The sequence below is a fragment of the Semicossyphus pulcher genome, unplaced genomic scaffold (assembly GCF_022749685.1).
Source record: "Semicossyphus pulcher isolate SPU_LCO1_2020_fin unplaced genomic scaffold, fSemPul1.0.p SCAF_9, whole genome shotgun sequence".
NCBI classification, from domain to species: Eukaryota; Metazoa; Chordata; class Actinopteri; order Labriformes; family Labridae; genus Semicossyphus; species Semicossyphus pulcher.
This window is the reverse complement of record NW_027211770.1, coordinates 15,102,421-15,119,410: the sequence shown is the minus strand read 5'-3', so window position 1 is coordinate 15,119,410 and position 16,990 is coordinate 15,102,421. Positions and strand designations below refer to the sequence as shown.

Below are 16,990 nucleotides of genomic sequence, written 5' to 3'. Positions count from 1 at the left end.
GCATCAGTAAGGCAAACATGTTGGATTACTTACAGTGATATTTTCCATCATGCATATAAGGTGATATATTTGTAGGCCTACTCAGTGATTCAGCAGCAAATTAATTTTCTGTTAGTGGCGACAGATAAAAAGGTTTTCTCACACTTATCAAGGTTTTTTGATTTGTGAAGATATTAAATCATTATTAATTTATTATTGTGCTTGACACAGCATTTTTGTACCTAGAAAGTGTGGAATAATACATATGTTGCAAGTATTTCACCCAATGCAACTGCAAGCTTATTTGAGTGTGGAGAGGTCAGGTGTTACAATGTCCAACTTCCTACAACCATCTGCGTCAGCAATTGTGGTATTTTCACTTCTTAGTCATCTAAAGCTCTTCCGTTTAGTGTGAAGCAACAACTACATTCGTTGTGAAAAGCAGAAGTGTTTGAACTCAGCCCAAAGTATCAGGAACTTTTTGCCATGTAGTATGGCAAATAAAATAAAAAATCGACTCTGTATTTCCTAATGTTTATATGCCGCTACTGCAATACAATGATATTTAATCATTTAGTTTTAGAAAAAAATAAACAATACCAATGACATATTTTTGGTTTATTATTTATGTTTTCGAACAGCTTAATGCATCTTCTCAGTTTGACCATTTCTTGGATAGTTTAGCCATCTCAATGAGTCAGTTAGGTACGTTCGTTTCACTTCACTCTGATGTTTTTTGGTCACATGACAGAATTAACCCAGTTAGATTTGTGTTGACTCCGCAGCTGTATTTGAAGAGGTGTCTTGAAAACACTGCTTTTTTAGTTTATTGGTTTTATACTTTACGTATAACCACTTCGGTTGCATATACTTTGCCGACAAGGACCGCTCTGACGGTTAGTCAGACAACACTAAGCGCCGCTCTTCTACGGGCGGTGCTGGGATTTCAAACAAGCGTCCCCAGTGTCTTTGATGGGTTGTCTGCCATCAGAGGGGATCTGTTCAGTTGGCTAGCGGAACAACAGCAGCAACGGATGGTACAGATTCGGCGTCGGTTGCCAGCATCAAACCGAGATTTGTTACTGCTTTCTGTTTTTATGTGAAACAAAAGGTAAAGTCATTTTTGTCAGCGCAGAGAGTTAGCTTAGCCATAGTTATGTAACTACAAAAGCTACGAGAGATTCGTTCTGTAGTGATAACTCAAATACAACGTTGTGTTAGCCGTTAGCTAGCTTGTAAGACGGAAACGGTTTTGTCATGGATTAGCTAAAATGGTTAACGGTGCAGTTCTTCGCAGGTACGTTACAACAAAATAGAGCTTTCTGGGTAAGAAATAATAAAGATGTAGTCACCCAGAAAACAACCTAGAATGTAATAGCTATGGGTGACACATTTCGTTAGCATCATATAATTTTAACAAATCCAATTTAGCGATTAGTCACGTTTAGCTGATAGCTTCCCCTGGTTTGTTAAGTGTTCGCGAGGCACTTCCTTTATGAATTAGCTAGTGAAGAGGATTAGTTTGTTACAACCACGCTTCGTCTAGACAGCTTGTATCCTTAAGTGATTTTGCCAGAAGTAATGTACAACTTCCTGTAACCTCTTGAGGACATAGATGTTTGTATAACCTATTATGTAACGCTAATACATGTGCTCATGTTGTTATTTTTGTTGGTACTCAGAAGAGTGTGTCCAGGCTGTTTCTGGCATGTTGAGGGGCAGATGAGTTTGATAGGTGAGCAGATCAGTCAATAGCTAACAGCTGCTCTGGTACATGGACGTTTAGTTCAAACATTGTGCAAGGAAAGTGCTCTTGAGGACATTTCAGTCTCTGGTTCACCACTAAAACACAATTACCACCTCTCTGTTGCACTGTTGTCCAGTTAACAGAAGTTACACAGAGGCTTAGTAGACCAACAATATGCCAATAATTGGCCTGTGATCAATTTGTACATTTGATATATGATTTAAAACTATCCTTTCAGTCTGTCAGAACAATATAATAATCTAATTTATTTCCTCATCTCAACCAGGTGACTTTGTCTTGTATGGAATGACAACTTCACACAGATATATTGAATCCAAACCAGCGGGTAAGTTGACACCCTGCCGTCAAAATACATAAACTCCGTCAGTTCAGCATTTGTTGATGATTGGCTCCTCTGTTGCTGTTGTCCTGTTTCACAAATATACATTAGCTCGCTTTGCTGACATGGAGTGGCAGACGCCAGCTGTGTCAGAGAAGTTCCAAAGCCGTTTTGGCCGCCGGCCTGGAACATCGGACAGCGGGGACACTGGTCTTGGCACCTCAGCATCTGACAGCACAGAAGGTGATGACTTTTGCTTGTTCTTCCACTGCCTGTAGCGTGCGTTATGTAACATTGTTATGAAGTCTGTCTGTCAGTAATCGAGCTACAGTTTGAACTCTACAAATATCCCCGTGTTCTGCCACATGGTGGTTTGTCATTAAAATTCTTTACTTTTAAATTGGCTTATAAGCTGACTTGAAAGTTGAGAATATGTAATGAGAGAAGCACAGCGTTTCCCCCAGACTCGGCCCCGACCCCTTCTATGTGCTAAGAAAAGAAAAGACTTCACGTTTGTGTTGTTGTTTCTTGTGCTTTTTATAGAGTGATAAAAGTGTCCATGATCCACAGTGGGTGCCCGGGAGATTTGCAGAGGTAGATTATAGTCACAGCCAAAAATGCTCCGAGGCTCTTCTGCACTACTCTGGTGTAAAGGTTAATTGATAGGACAAGTTGTTGGGATGCCAGGACTGGACCTTGCCTGTGGCGTGAAATGTCACATTAAAAGTGTTTTTTATTTATATTGTCATGGTAGTAAATGGTTCTATTACACTGGAGAAAATATTAAATCTCACTGGGTATGATGGGAGTGTCTATGTGCTATATTTATACATGTTTACGCTTAGTGGAAAAAATAACAGACACTCTGTATCAGGAAGGTTTAAGCCAGCTGGGCTTGGTAGTCCCATGTGCTACAGGGAACACATCAAAAGAATAGAATGGAAAATGATCAGAAGTGTATCAGTGCTGTAGCGTTTGGACTTTCACAAAGCTGTTATTCATGGCAGGGCTGCCAGTTGAAACTGTTCCTAATAACATCAAACAGGTTCACAGTTTTGGCTCTTTTCAACAAATAACATGTTTGTGTTGGCTTCCCTGCGGTAGCCCGAAGGATGACACATGATGATTTTTTAAACACAATTTTTAACATCTTAGTAGATCTTTACTGGTATGGTAAAAAATCTCCTGGGTGCAGCAGTGCTCATAAAAACTCTGCAGTTGTGTAACAGCAAGGTATGTGTCTATGCTCTACATTTTATGCACACTCCTACATACTGTGGTGCATTTACAAGACCTCTGCACACCTCCACTCACCTGTCCAGATAAACATCACTTTACCTTAAAGGGTTGGTGTAGCCAACAGACATTATAGAAGATGCATATCTTCCAAACAACTAAATATGCTTCATCTTTAGAGTGTCCAGTGTTATCTTACAATAAGCCCCAATCACACTTACCACTGAGCTCAGGGCTTGTACGACAGCATTCTCAGAAGGATTGAAGCTGCCTTCAAGCTAATTTTGTCTCAGGTCGTTATTGGATTGGTAGAATTCATCGGTTGTTACATTTGCATGGTTTTTGTACGAGCCTGAACGTGTTCATCTAGTATGTGGTGTCTTCTTTGGATTTGGATTTATAGCTGCTGTCTTCATGTGGGCTTAGAATCTATCTACTACTTTCTGCTACAACTGTTAAGCAGACTACTGGTGGTGGCACAGCTTTGTCCTTGCACTTAAACTGACATTCGTGCATAGCAACATCACAATTAGCCCCACATTTAGCTACAATAATGACCTGGTGTAGATGGTACCATATAGGATGTTTGCCCTGTAAATGAAACAGCTTTAGAATACTACATTTTTTCTTAATTTGAAAGGGAAATAGTTTTTAAATGAAGCCACCTGGTGATGATCGAGACATTCAGTTTTACAACTGCAGGTAATTTGTCATCTAGTCATATACTTTCAGAAGAAAGGAATGTTTGTCGAGCAAACATCTACCATACAGAGAAGTTTAGACTTGTTCCAGCCACACATCAGTCAGCGGAGCCCGAGGCTTCTTTTATATTAGAAGTTTTACCTCACTATAAGTTGGATGTAGTTCCCTAATATTCTCGTCCTTTTCCTCAGTGTTATTTACCTTCTGGACTGCAAAGAGCTGCTAGTTAAACAAACTGAGCAGACCCTTCAGGCTTTGACTTTGGATGGACACGTGTGTGATGTGTGTGTTTTAGTGGGAGGAGGCAAGGTGCTTAAATAAGCGGCACCCACAGATCACTCCGTAACTTGAGAGGTGGGCTATAAATACCCCTAACCTTTCCGGTGTATGCCTGTTTGTGTGTTTGCTCAGAGCTTGATACAGGCTGGTTTTGGCTGTTTCGAGGACAATACGGCTTTGGGCACGGGGGCCTGCCTGCTGCTACGATAACGGTCTTAGCTCAGGAGGTTGATCCGGAACAGCACAGACATGCAGAGGACAAATTGTTGTCTGTATTTAAAGCTTTCTGCAGCTCAGCTCACCTCGGTTCAGCTGTAGAAAAAATGCCACAGCTAATAACATGTTTGTTGCGTTCGAGTGAATGCCGGATTTCCAGACTTCAGCAGGTCTCTCAGGTTTGTAAATCAGAGTTATGTAACTCTTGAACTGTGTTGGGGCTTGCTTGCTTGCTTGTAGGAGGTTGGTTGTAGTGATCGTCACTGTGTTGCTGAAGTTCTTTTTTAGGCATAATGTGATCTCTGAGGTTTCCAAATGAAGACAGTTCACATTTTTGTGCATGTTTACTGGAGCAGATTGGGTGTTACTCTGTAAAGTAACCTCAGGGTACGTATCTATGTATGTTTTTATGGGAATAATTAGAAGGGCTTGTGCTGATTTGAAAGCAGTAGTTCTATCTTAGTAGAAGTCCAGCATGTAATTACTGACGAGGCAATGAACACAAGCTTTATCAATACTATACCACAACATATTGTCTTTGTTAATCTTGTGAAAGAGAGCTTTATTCTGCGCATTGGTTTAAGTCTATTAAAAGCTTATTCCCTGGGTTGAGTCAGTCAGAGCCAGTTAATTCTTTCGGTGGTGACACCTCATCATCAAAGTAGGCCACCCATAAACCCTGCTGCATCTACTTTACATCACTGCCTGAAAATAGAGGAAATGGCCTGCAGTAGTGCTCCAGATACTCTGCACTGATTTAACAAGGTCTGTCTGTATATTTAAATGTGAGGGAATAACACTCAATGCAATGTCTAATTTCTTCTTCTACTCTTTAAAGATTTCTGCAGCACCATCAGCAGCAGCCCCCCTTTCCAGCCCATCCGCAGTCAGATCCCCATACCCACTGCACATGTCATGCCATCCACGGCCGGAGCCCCGGCCTCGAAGCCCCAGTCATGTGTCCAGGAGGACTCCCTGTCCTCTGAGGGTCACAGGTCTTCCTCCGGCTCCAGAACCCCAAGCGGCTCCACCTCAAAGTCTTCCTCTCTCTCCAAATCGGCTTCTTCGCCCAACTTGGACGCTCAGGCCGGTGTGGGAGGCGATCTCGTGGGGCCAAAGCCAGACTGCCTGAGCCGCTATCGGAGCCTCGTCAACGGGCTGGACCACTCGCTCTTCCCCGCAGATCACACGCGGATGGATGAGGGCCAGAGGTTTGACACTCCTGCTGTGGAGCCTACGCTAAATCAGTCAGCCCTGCTGGGGGGTTTATGCCCTGATGTCAGACTCCGATTACAGGCAACCGGGATTCGAGACGCCTCAGACTGCGTGTCTGAGGCCTACAGAGGAGGCATGGAGCACAGCTATAAGGTTCTGCCTGAAGCTAGGCCCGGGGTTCCCGGCACAGCAGAAACATGTAATCAGAGGGGAAGTCAGCCTGGTGCGGCCGGATCCCCTGGACTTTATGCAAACCCGCTCAGCATGCAGACTCAGGCTCTGCTGAGGGAGCACGCAGGCCCCAAAGGTTATGAGCCATTGCGGCAGGACAGATGTAGTGAACTTTCCAGCTGGCAGCAACAACAGCAACATAAGCAGCAACTGGAGAGTTTACGCCTGCAAGTGGAACAAATGCAGGTAAGCATTTACCCTGAATAGAAAATGATACTAAACTAGAGATGAAGATTTTTTCAGTTTTGGCTGCTATGAATATGTGGAAGTCCTTAGTGGGAGTTAGTAAGTTAGTGTTTTTAGGAAAATACCTCCATATGATAAAGGTCCCTGGAGTAGACATGTGGGGCAGTCCCTTGTTTGTGCACATTGAAATCTGGCCAGATATTTGGTTGCTGACAAATGTATATGGGTCAACACTGGAGAATAACGTCCCACTAAACAGAGCCTGAGGCCACGCAGACGCATTGTCCTATTTTATAGCCGGGTTCCACTAGTCTAACAGCAGATCCAAGTCATAAGAACTGAAGGGTTTTCCGGTGTTTGTCTGGAATGAACATTTTATTACACTCTTAGTCAGACAGTACTGTGCTTGATCAATGCTAAACCCCTTGTCACAGCTTCTCTCTCGCAGCCTGTAAAAAGCTGTCACAATGGTAAAAACCTGTGTTGGCTGATGCCGTGAACTTCCACGTATTGTGTGCTGACAAATCAGCTGACACTTATTTACTTATTTGAGATAATGAGGCTGGCAAGAATATTGATATGCAAAATTTAAATGGACTCTATAAAAGGTTTTTACTGTAGTGCTGGTTTTATGATGATAATTCAAATAGTGTCTTACACTAAATGATTAGGTTAAAGTTGTGACAGAATGGAAGCATTCATTCATGGTGTTGATTGTTTCCTTCAGGGCATCAGAATACAGCAGCTTTTGGCAACGCCTTCAGTTGTGTGGGGAGAAAGACTTTAAATAGTCACTGAGCTGGATTGCTTTTAATTTTAGAGAGATGTTGGCACGGCTTGAGACGCACCAAGTTTTTATTTGTCATTTGTCACAGCTGTTTGAAATGCCCAGTGTTGTTGTTGACAAAGTCTCTAGATTCGCTCCCCCTGATGCAGCCTCCCCCTCACGTGGTCTTTGCCTTTTTTTTTTGTTACAGTTGTTGAGTTCTGGAGTGGGTCAGTATCCATCTCTGTACTCGACGCCCGTTCACTCAGAGTCCGGAAAGTGGGACGCTCTGGTCAAAGCCAGTGAGAGTCTGCTGAAGGAGAAGGAGCTCATCATTGAGAGGCAAGTGTTACTCATAATTTTACCGCTCATGGGGGGGCATTTAACCCTGTGATTCCCCTGTGAACTTTATTTTAGTCACTGAAATTATAGTGGTCTGTTTAAAAGGATTTAATTAATGTAGTATTTACATTTGTCCCCTAACCACAGGCCCTGAACAGGGTTTTTAACAAATAGTTTTTTCACAAATATGCTGACTTCAGTGTTCTTGTGTTGCAGACAAAAGCAGCACATGACCCAGTTGGAGCAGCGTCTGAGAGAAAGCGAGCTGCAGGTCCACGGAGCTCTCCTGGGCCGAGGAGCCTCTTATGGGGATATGTGCATGCTGCGACTACAGGTCAGTAAACACATGCTCTAGCTCTTACAAACAACACCACGTATTCATCCCCTGAAGAACATTCATTGAAACTTCTGTGTCACATGTTGGCTGAACAGGAGGCTCAAAGGGAGAACGTGTTCCTGAGGGCCCAGTTTACTGAGCGCACAGACTGTGCAGCCCTGGAGAAGGCGGAGGCTGAGCGCAGGCTGGGGGCGGTCGAGGCTGAGACGCGGCGGCTTACCGACAGCTTGAAGGAGACGTGTGAGAGACACGCAGAGGAGATGAAGAAACAGGAAGAGAGGGTAGGTGCTCGCTTAACACAACTTCCTGTGTTTGCGCAAGAGAAAGAAAAAGTAAATTGTTGTACTTGGATTGGTTTGTTGAGAGCTAGCTTGTATTTTATTAACCCACTTTCTGCCACAGAATCCGAAGATATTATAGGAGCAAAACAGTGTTCTGGAAACTCCCCCTAGAGCTGAGATGCTGTTGATAAAATCACTGTTAAGCTGAGAGCATAAATAGATCTGTACTCTTTTTCATAGAGAAAGATGAAAGGACAAATGATGGTGTTTGGAGGGACAAATTGTCACGTTTGCTGGCTGTGAATTATAAAGGGGTGTAGCACCTTTTTGAGTGTATTATTATCCTGCTTACCAAGTTTCCTGTTGGTGCAGATCCGCAGTCGAGACAAGCACATCAACAACCTGAAGAAGAAGTGTCAGAAGGAGTCGGAGCTGAAAAGAGAGAACCAGCAGCGTATTGAGACTCTGGAGCGTTACCTCGCCGACCTGCCCACGTTAGAGGACTACCAGAGCCAGAACAAGCAGGTGAGGACAGCTCTTCTTCTGGTCCATCCGTTCTAACTGGGTCTGACGTGCGTAAATTATTAAACCTGGATGTGTGTTTGCATCAGCTTCTAGAGGCTGAGCAGCAGGTGACCCAGCTACAAGACAAAGTACAAGAAGCCGAGGTCTGCCTGGAGACGACGCGCTCGCAGCTTCGGGAAAAAGACGTACATCTGGAAGAGCAGAAGCGCAGGGAGAGAGACCTGCTGACCACCATCACTGAGTATGTACACACACAGTCTGAAAACCAAGTGGACATGTTCTGAGTGGGAGTGTTGATTCACGCAGTAATCACTGCATAATGTTCATTCTGTGTTTTTATTTCTGTGCTCATCAGTATGCAGCAGCGGGTGCAGCAGGGCCTGGAGGACGGAGCCAGGCTGCCGTCCCTGGATATCGAGAAGCTCAGAGGAGAGAACAACACTTTGAGGGAGGAGCAGCAGAGACTCAAAAAGGTTGGTTTGTTTGTTTGTTTTTATTTTAATTATTATTTCGCCTGGGTGCTTGAGAAAGTCATGGGACAGTTTTTACAATGAAATTTGATAAATATGGACTTAGGCAAAACAATGAAAAGATTTGTTTGAACGTATCTTTCCCAAGGTAGAATTCATTAAAGTCTTGTTCTCTGCAATCTTGTCAACTTTTACCGTTAATTTGTTTAACCCCAAATGACATCAGCTTCAAAAAGTAGATCTGACTGAGTGAGCTCAGAGGAAGTGTTTGTTCAGTTGAGAAGTGTTCATTTCCCTGAAAGTCAGTTTATGTAAATTGTGGTTAAAGCGGCAGACGATCCATCAAAGGGTAAACTGAACTTCACTCAGTTTTATTGGGTAGTCTGGTTTGTCATTGTTTTAGAGTGTAGCTCCTCTATGCTTGCTGTGCATCTTTGTGCTTCACCTGCAAAGTCATAAACACATACCTACTATTAGGTCACAACGTCCCACTCCTACAGAGTAGAAAGGAGAAATGTGTCATTTAAAATGATGTGGAGATGATTGTTGTTAAAAGGCGCTGTTATAAAACTCACTTCTTCTCTGTGCAGGTCATTGAGAAGCAGCACCGGATGATGGAACAGCTTGGCTCCCAGATCCAGGTGTTTATCTCTTCATATTGAGCCTCAGTGACTTGTGTGGTTCTTAATATTTCTGAGTCATTAACTGTTTGTGTCTGCAGGCTTTGGAGGAGCAGATATCTCAGGAAGAGAGCAGCTCTCAGGCTCTCAGAGAGGAGGTGTTGGCCAAAGAGCAGAATGTGTTGGAGCTGCACACAGCCATGAAGGAGGTGAGACAGACTGACCGCCCGAAAAATGATCCTGTTTCTTTCTATGTTTTGCAGAGAACCTGTGAGTTATAAGAAAGTCTGTTTCTGTTTCAGCTGTCGGCACAGAACCAGGAACTGATGGAGCAGAACCTGACCCTGCAGGAGCAGATGAGCGATCCAGAGCAGAGAGGCACCAACCAGGCCTCCTCCAGCCTGCAGCCCGCAGGGGCTCGTCTCACACAGAGGCTGCATGTAGAGATCGCCTCCTGCCTCAGCGACCTGCGTTCCCTGTGCAGCATCCTGACCCAGAGAGCTCAGGGACAAGACCCCAACCTGTCCCTGCTGCTCGGCCTCACATGTAAGCACTTCTTTTAATAAATCTTTAAACACAATGAATTTACTTCTTTTTAAATATAATAAAAAGCATCAGGCAATTTTCACATCATGAATAAGAGTCATGTTTTGTTTGTCCAGCGCCCCCGCCGGTGGCCGAGCAGCCGGAGGACTGGATGAGCCCTGAGGTGCTGCAGAAGAAGCTGGTTGAAGCTCAGCAGCTCCGTCGGGACGTTGAGGAACTACGCAATGTGATACTGGACCGTTACGCACAGGACATGGGAGATAACTGCATTACCCAATAACCCTGACTCCCAGGTGATGCAAGAAACTTGCGAAAGCCCCACTTCACCTCTGGAGACTCTAAAACGGGCTCGTCGTTCAGTTACTGAATGTCAGAACGAGGACTGGATTTTAATCTTCTTAAAATGAGGACAGAGGAAAGCCCAAATGGTTTAGCTTCCTCTTCTCTAGACTGACTGTACGTCTGTCCTCGAGCCGCCTGCCTGTAGCTCAGAACCCTCCCATCCCCTGGTGAGTTCATCTATTTCAGTCCAAGGGCTAACAGGAAATAACTTACCTCTAATACTTGATCCTTAAGCATTGTGTGTGCGCGCGTGTTTTTTATTAATGATGACAGGATAGTGTCGGTTACCAAACAGTCTTATGCTTTTTGTTCTTCTCTAGTGGATAGCTTTTTGTGTAGAAGTCCCACAGATGTAATTTATTTAAATGTTAAATTCCTCTGCAGGGGAATTATTCATGAAGTGGTTGACAATCAACTGAACGTATTTTAATCTGCTTTTAACTGAACCCACGAGGAAATGTTACTAACATGCCATTATTTAAAATGGTGAACACTGTAACGTTCGACTCTGCTGTGAGGAAAAAAAACTGTACAAACTGAAGGGTTAATACCAAAAACTCAGCTTCTCACACCGACAGGCCTCCAACAGTTTTGTTACCAAAGAAAAACTCTGGTCGAGTCTGCGAATGTTTGCGAACGCACCCTCTCTGCTGCAGGCCTCGTTCTGAATGAACACCGACACGTGCCTTTCTGTTTGCAACCACAATGCTAATTCATTTCTAGACCAACCACAAAGGGCTGTTTGCAGCGGACTCTTCCAATATGACCTTTCTCTCAGCGTATCAACCCGTAGGATAGTCGATACATTCCCTGACTCTGAATGTAGCAGATCACTTTGGAGCTCGTGGAGGCGCGACACTGTTTCTGTTCCTGTTAGATGAATGAGGTTAGTTAAAACTCTTCACAGTAAACTGTACATTTCAGGTTGATGATGGCTGACATGCATTAGACAGAGTGGTTATGATATAGGTATGACTGAGAAACAGTATTAATCTTCAGTATTATTTATTTGTTTTGTTTGCTTTGACAACTCAGTGGGTCCTCCGTATGTGTCGCTGTAACAATGTGCTAATTAATGCGTCTGAGCAAACTTGGCGTCCACAAAGTGTAAAGGTCCCATGAAGTGGCTTTCAGATCGTAATTCTCTCCTGTGGTTTGTCCTGTTTATGTGAGATGAAGATGTTTAAGGCTGTATTTAATGTTGGGCAGAGCTAAAAGACTGGACCCAGTCATCGAGGATACGTCAGCTTCTTCAGAGGACAAGGGAAGTGTTTTAATCCCATGTGATGATGACGACAGTGGGAGGGGTTGGCTGGATCACCCCTAACTCACCACTCGCATTGTACTCAATAGAGTTTTATATTTACCCGAGTGCGGGAGAAGCCATTTAAAAGAACTTGACACTTTACAGGAAGAGAAGGGATTTTAATATAAAGATATGCAACAACACCCAGGGACACACAAGCCATTTTTCATTTCATGGGACCTTTTCTAAAACTCAAGTAGCACAAGATTTACCTTTGGAAGAAGTCAGGCTCCACATGCCTTAACATCTCAAATGTTTTTGCAAAAGGGAAAAAGATGTTTATATTTTCATACTTTGGTCCTTGTTTGTATTTGCATATTTTAGAAATAAAGATTTTCAACATTTTGTTTTGGTTTAATTTGTTTCCAGTTTCCTTTGATTTTTAACAGCTGTGATTTGTCTTCCCTCAGAGTACCAGCTTCTCCTAACTCAATATGCTCAGATTCAATATACATAATCAGGTATCGACTGTGACACGATCGATCAGGGGCGATCCCTGTCCTCAAGTTATATAACAAAGTGATCACAGTGAGCTCAACAACAGAGGTCTGCAACTTCTACAAACTCAAACGTGAACATCTCAGTGGATGTTTTCCACAGCAGACATCTCTACATGTCACATTAGGACAGAACAGATGTAAATATTAAAATGAAAGATCACTGAATTCCATTTAACTATTCCAGTTTCTGGTGTTGTGCATGCTGGCTCACTGTCACAGCTTACTGGAACAGTTGAACACATCAGTTCCATCATTAATGTTTAAAAGAAAACATTTCTTTCTACAGGTCTATTTAATGACCTCAGTCATTAATTGAGGGTGTTTTCTCTTTTGCAGCAGCAGAGTAGCATTAGTCGTGAGTCCACATGATTTGAGTGTGTGGCTGTCGTCACCATAGCAGCACTGTGGGTACGCGCTGATGATGTCATAACCAGAGACACCAGCTCCTCTGTAATGCAAGAAACACAAGCAACAAGAGTCAAGTTTTGTAAAGACGAACACAGACATTTGGCACGCAGGGGGGGACGTGTTTCTCTCACCTGTGTTTGTCCAGATACGTCCGCAGGTGGCCGATTGTCTCTGAGGAGCACATTTTCAGTACGTAGGTGTGATTCCCATCTTCTGACTTCACCTTGAGTGTGATGACATCACGAGGAGACGAAGGCCGGTCAGTGCTGACTGTCTGCAGTCTGTAAGGTACAGAATTCAAACATACTCAACATAAAAATTAGGGATCGACCGATTATCGGCCGGGCCGATTATCCGACGGCCGATAAGAGTGCTCACACACACGGCGGAGAGGAGAAAAAGTTCATTTCTTTGCAAATTTTATTTAACTTTGTTTTATTTACTTAATAAAACTTCAGGAAGTTATTTATTTATTTATTTAAATTTCCAGTTAACTTTATAAGAGATGCTGCTGACCCTGGGAACTCCCTGCGCTTTTTGTTTGTTTGTTTAATAAACATATGCCTAAAGGCATTTAAACAAAGTTAAGTGTTGGAGTTTGTATTATTCAAAATTTTGACGCCAATATTTTCACTTTTACTGCAAATGGATTTCGGCTCCAAATATCGGTTATCGGCCTCCTTGACTACTAATAATCGGTATCGGCATCGGCATCTATCTCTAATAAAAATGCATAAAAAAGACTGAATCTTAGGCCCCATCACAAGCTAACATATGCTGGCTGTCCATGCTGACCTGCTCTATTTTTCAGACCAGTGCATACAGTCATCTACACAAACCTTTACAATCAGCTGCTCGGGCAAAATCAGCATTTTAATCAGCCTTTACATCATGTCGTATGTTCTTGTACATCTTGCATCTTACACTGCGTGACTAAACACAAGTTACTAAATCTTTTGTGGTCTTACATATAGATTAAGTACAAATGGTCTAGATGTGTGCATCATTACTTCCTCCTGGCATATTTACTATCTTTGGAATATCTTCTTCAAACACATTTCTGTTGTTGTCTGAGCAGCAGGAGTTTGTAATGACAATTCCCGACACTTATAAGCAGTTCATTGTTAAATTAAGCAATTATACAGTGAGCATTAACAATAACATTTCTAATACCTCTCTCTCATGGCTTGCAGTGCTGGTGTGTCTACCAGGATCACAGAGTTGCAGCTGTGGGCCTCAGATGAACCCTGGTGACAGATAGACAATGAGAACACTGTAGTTAGTTTACTTACGGACAGGTGAGTTAGCATTTTAAAGTGACTGACTGCTAAAACACCAGTTGGTAAAAAACGTTCCTACTTGCTCCTCACCTGCAGGATAGTTCTCAGTGAGTCCCTGACATCAATCACACAACCAGCTTTTACCACCACCCTCGGTATCCTGTTCAGGAGCTGATCCGTGCTCAACTTCTTACCTGTGACCAGAAGAAAACACAAGCATGAGGATGAAGGTTAAGGATTTTCATATCAGGTGCAACTTTTTGAACAGGGATGCACAGATTGGATTCTGATACTTGACTATGACTATGGGGCCCATCCTGGAACCAACTGCTTAATTGTGTATGAATGTAGAATGTACGACATCATTTGTCAGCATGGAGGCCCAAGCTAACCCAGCTTCTTGCTAGATCTGAAAAGCTGGAACATTATGGCCCAGGAATGACAAAATAAGATCGAAGTATCAGTGTGATGTTTGCAGCACAGACCGGATAACTGAGAGCTGACGACACTTGATGATTCATCTTTCTCCCCGAGAACAGCCTGCCCTTCTCCAGGAAATTTACTCCACAGTGGCCTGGAAATAAATTCCTCATCTCGCCTGTCATGAACCTGCCCAAATAAGATCATAATAAGCAGCAGAGTCTTACATTCACACTATTGCCTGCACATAAACAGAAACAAACCTCAAAAGGCACACCGTCTGGAAACCTGTCCTGAAGCTCGGATGGGAAATACCCATCCATCAGATCCTGCATGCACAGCTGCAAAGACCAAAGAAAGAGGATTTGAACCAACACATTTTAGCATATTACATTTTGCCCTGTGCACTGCTCGTAAGCTAACCTGCGTGCTTTGTTCCTGATAGGAGCGGAAAGGACCGTCAAACATGACGATGCCGTTGCTGTAGAGACTCAGTTGAATCGGATCCTTCTTTGCCAGCTGAGCTCCGGTGGCTGTCGACTGGATGAAACACTCTCCGTCCCCTGCGAGGACGTTCAGCTCCTTTATCCTCTGCAGCACGAGGTCAAAGTTCATGTGGAAGCTCCTGACCTCAGAGGCATCTTGCACAGGAAAGATACCTAGAAAGTTAGTAATCATTTAAGGTAGAAGATACGGTAAAATTATTTTTTTATAGGAGTCTTAAATCAGTTTGAAGATACCTGGCTGCCAGAGGCCTCCCTCTGAGTCCTGTGGCCTCTCGCTTTCATCTCCCACCCAGATCAAACCGTAGTCATTCAGAAAGCTCTGAAAGACGACGATCAGCAGAATTCAGAGAGGTAAAATCACAATATGAAGACATGAATGAGATGTTTCATTAATTTAACTTACCTCCATTTCACACACTTGGTTCTGCAGTTTTTGGCACCTTTTTTCAACATCGTCTCTGCCGCTCAGATGATGGGTGCTCTCTGAACACAGGAAACACTTAGCCAAAATCAAAAAGCATTTATGCAGAAATATATGTCAAACTATCAAGGTAAGAAGATATTACCTGAGTCTTTCAGAAGCCTCAGTTTTTCCTCCAAGACAGAAATCTTTTTATCCTTCAGACAAAAAGAAAACAATTTAAAGAGATGTGTAAAAGATTTCTGTTACCACAAATTTTCTCTTTGTCTCTTTAACCTTCTGCTCGATCTCCTGCATTTGTATCTTGAGTGTTTTCTCCAGCAGGGTCACCCGCTGCATCATGGCAGACATGAGCTCCGAGTCGCTGGGTGGAGCACCTGAATATGAGGGTTTTAAAGTATGTAACAGCATCCTTTGCACTCTTAAAATACATAGATCCATGTTTTCAATGTGGGTACACTGAGGTTAGATTTTCAGTCTGTTAGATGATAGATGCTAAACTTGGCTATGCAAATACACAACTGTAAATCCTACCTTTCTTGAAAGGGGCTTTTGACTTTGAAGTGGAGGCAGGGTTGGCCGGAGTTTTAGAGGTGAGGGGAGTATTTTGATCAGAGGATTCATCGACCAGTTGTGACTGAAATTCTAAAAATAAAAATGTATTTAAAAAGAACATAATAATTGTTTACCTGTTACTGGGAGCAGTTTAATACTAAAAGTATTAAGTGTGTCAAATTTGCATATTTTAATAAGTCCAATAATTGGACAAAATAAGGCTTGAGATGATGTTACTTGCAGCCTTATATGAAAGAGTTACACATTAGCTTCACCTCTACCAAGTACACCAGTAAAACAAATACATTATTGTATAACAGTCATGTTTTTCTGCATTGAGCTTTTATTTGTTGTACTTAAATACATTTTCCTATATAACCTACATACTTTTGCAATGCAAGACTTGTTCTAATGTTATTTTTACATTAGGTAACTGAAGGATCTGAATACTTCCTTCGTCACTTTATACAGCTGCTGTTTTAGTGGCCTGTCAGTGCAGTGTTATGGCATTATACGATCTGATAATCAACCTACCTTTTAACAGATTCCTCCTGAAAGGCCATTTCTGTCTGCCCCTGCAGATCAAACACAGTGCAATTGAGCTTCATGTTCCCTGCACACTCAAGTTAGCGCTTTGATTATATTACCCAGAGAGAAACCTACCAGTGTTCATTCAGAGGGCCCTGCAGGGGAGTGCGCCTCGTTTTCTTCAGCATGGACAAAGGTGAGCTCATTTTACCTGAGACAGGAGAGTGACTAACCTAAATATCACAGACTGGGTGTAGTACAGGCCTGGTCAGAGGGATTTCCCGAGTTTATCAAGTTTGTTTGGAGTCTGTTGTCACTAGCAACGCAGAGGACGCAGTTGATACAATGGAACGAGGCCTGATACTTCCTGTTTAATCCACAGGAGGGCGCTGTTACTTTCAATCTGTCTGTGTCACTCACTCACAGGCTCACTCTTGGCATAAATGTGAACTTGTTTTGTATTTTAAGACTGGCCTGTGACTGTTTTTTGTTGTTGTTTTTTACAATAAAAAAAAGAGGTGTTTCCTACTTAAATAATCTTCTTATTGGACCAACTGAGGAAATAATTAATATTATTATAATGATGTGGGTTTTTTTGTTTTATTGTTTTTGAACGTGTGTATAGATGTTTAAGCTAACATAATTTAAAAAAAAAAAAACGTCATCATACTGTAATGATCTCTGCTCTGGTCACTGCATCCTGTCA

General features: G+C 42.7%; 2 protein-coding genes across 5 annotated transcripts; one reads left to right on the top strand and one right to left on the bottom strand.

Annotated features, from left to right (window-relative positions):
* Positions 1-1,000: 1,000 nt before the first annotated feature.
* Positions 1,001-11,998, top strand: cep85 (centrosomal protein 85). 4 transcript variants are annotated; one of them, XM_069656754.1, is made up of 14 exons: positions 1,001-1,090; positions 2,013-2,072; positions 2,178-2,309; positions 5,338-6,131; positions 7,109-7,239; positions 7,456-7,573; positions 7,672-7,857; positions 8,230-8,382; positions 8,469-8,623; positions 8,738-8,855; positions 9,443-9,493; positions 9,574-9,681; positions 9,775-10,018; positions 10,135-11,998. In XM_069656754.1, exons 2-14 carry the CDS (start codon positions 2,033-2,035, stop codon positions 10,296-10,298), a joined length of 2,394 nt encoding a protein of 797 aa, XP_069512855.1. In that variant the 5' UTR covers positions 1,001-1,090; positions 2,013-2,032; the 3' UTR covers positions 10,299-11,998. The 4 variants fall into 4 exon arrangements, with proteins under 4 accessions (XP_069512855.1, XP_069512856.1, XP_069512858.1 ...); XM_069656755.1 differs by lacking the exon at positions 1,001-1,090 and adding an exon at positions 1,214-1,276; XM_069656757.1 differs by lacking the exon at positions 1,001-1,090 and adding an exon at positions 1,636-1,714.
* Positions 11,701-16,490, bottom strand: ubxn11 (UBX domain protein 11). The gene is made up of 14 exons (XM_069656758.1): positions 16,420-16,490; positions 16,291-16,331; positions 15,736-15,846; positions 15,478-15,578; positions 15,347-15,398; positions 15,184-15,263; positions 15,015-15,099; positions 14,698-14,915; positions 14,538-14,615; positions 14,340-14,463; positions 13,945-14,048; positions 13,748-13,821; positions 12,706-12,855; positions 11,701-12,614 (listed from the first exon to the last, which is right to left on the bottom strand). Exons 1-14 carry the CDS (start codon positions 16,488-16,490, stop codon positions 12,455-12,457), a joined length of 1,449 nt encoding a protein of 482 aa, XP_069512859.1. The 3' UTR covers positions 11,701-12,454.
* Positions 16,491-16,990: the final 500 nt, after the last annotated feature.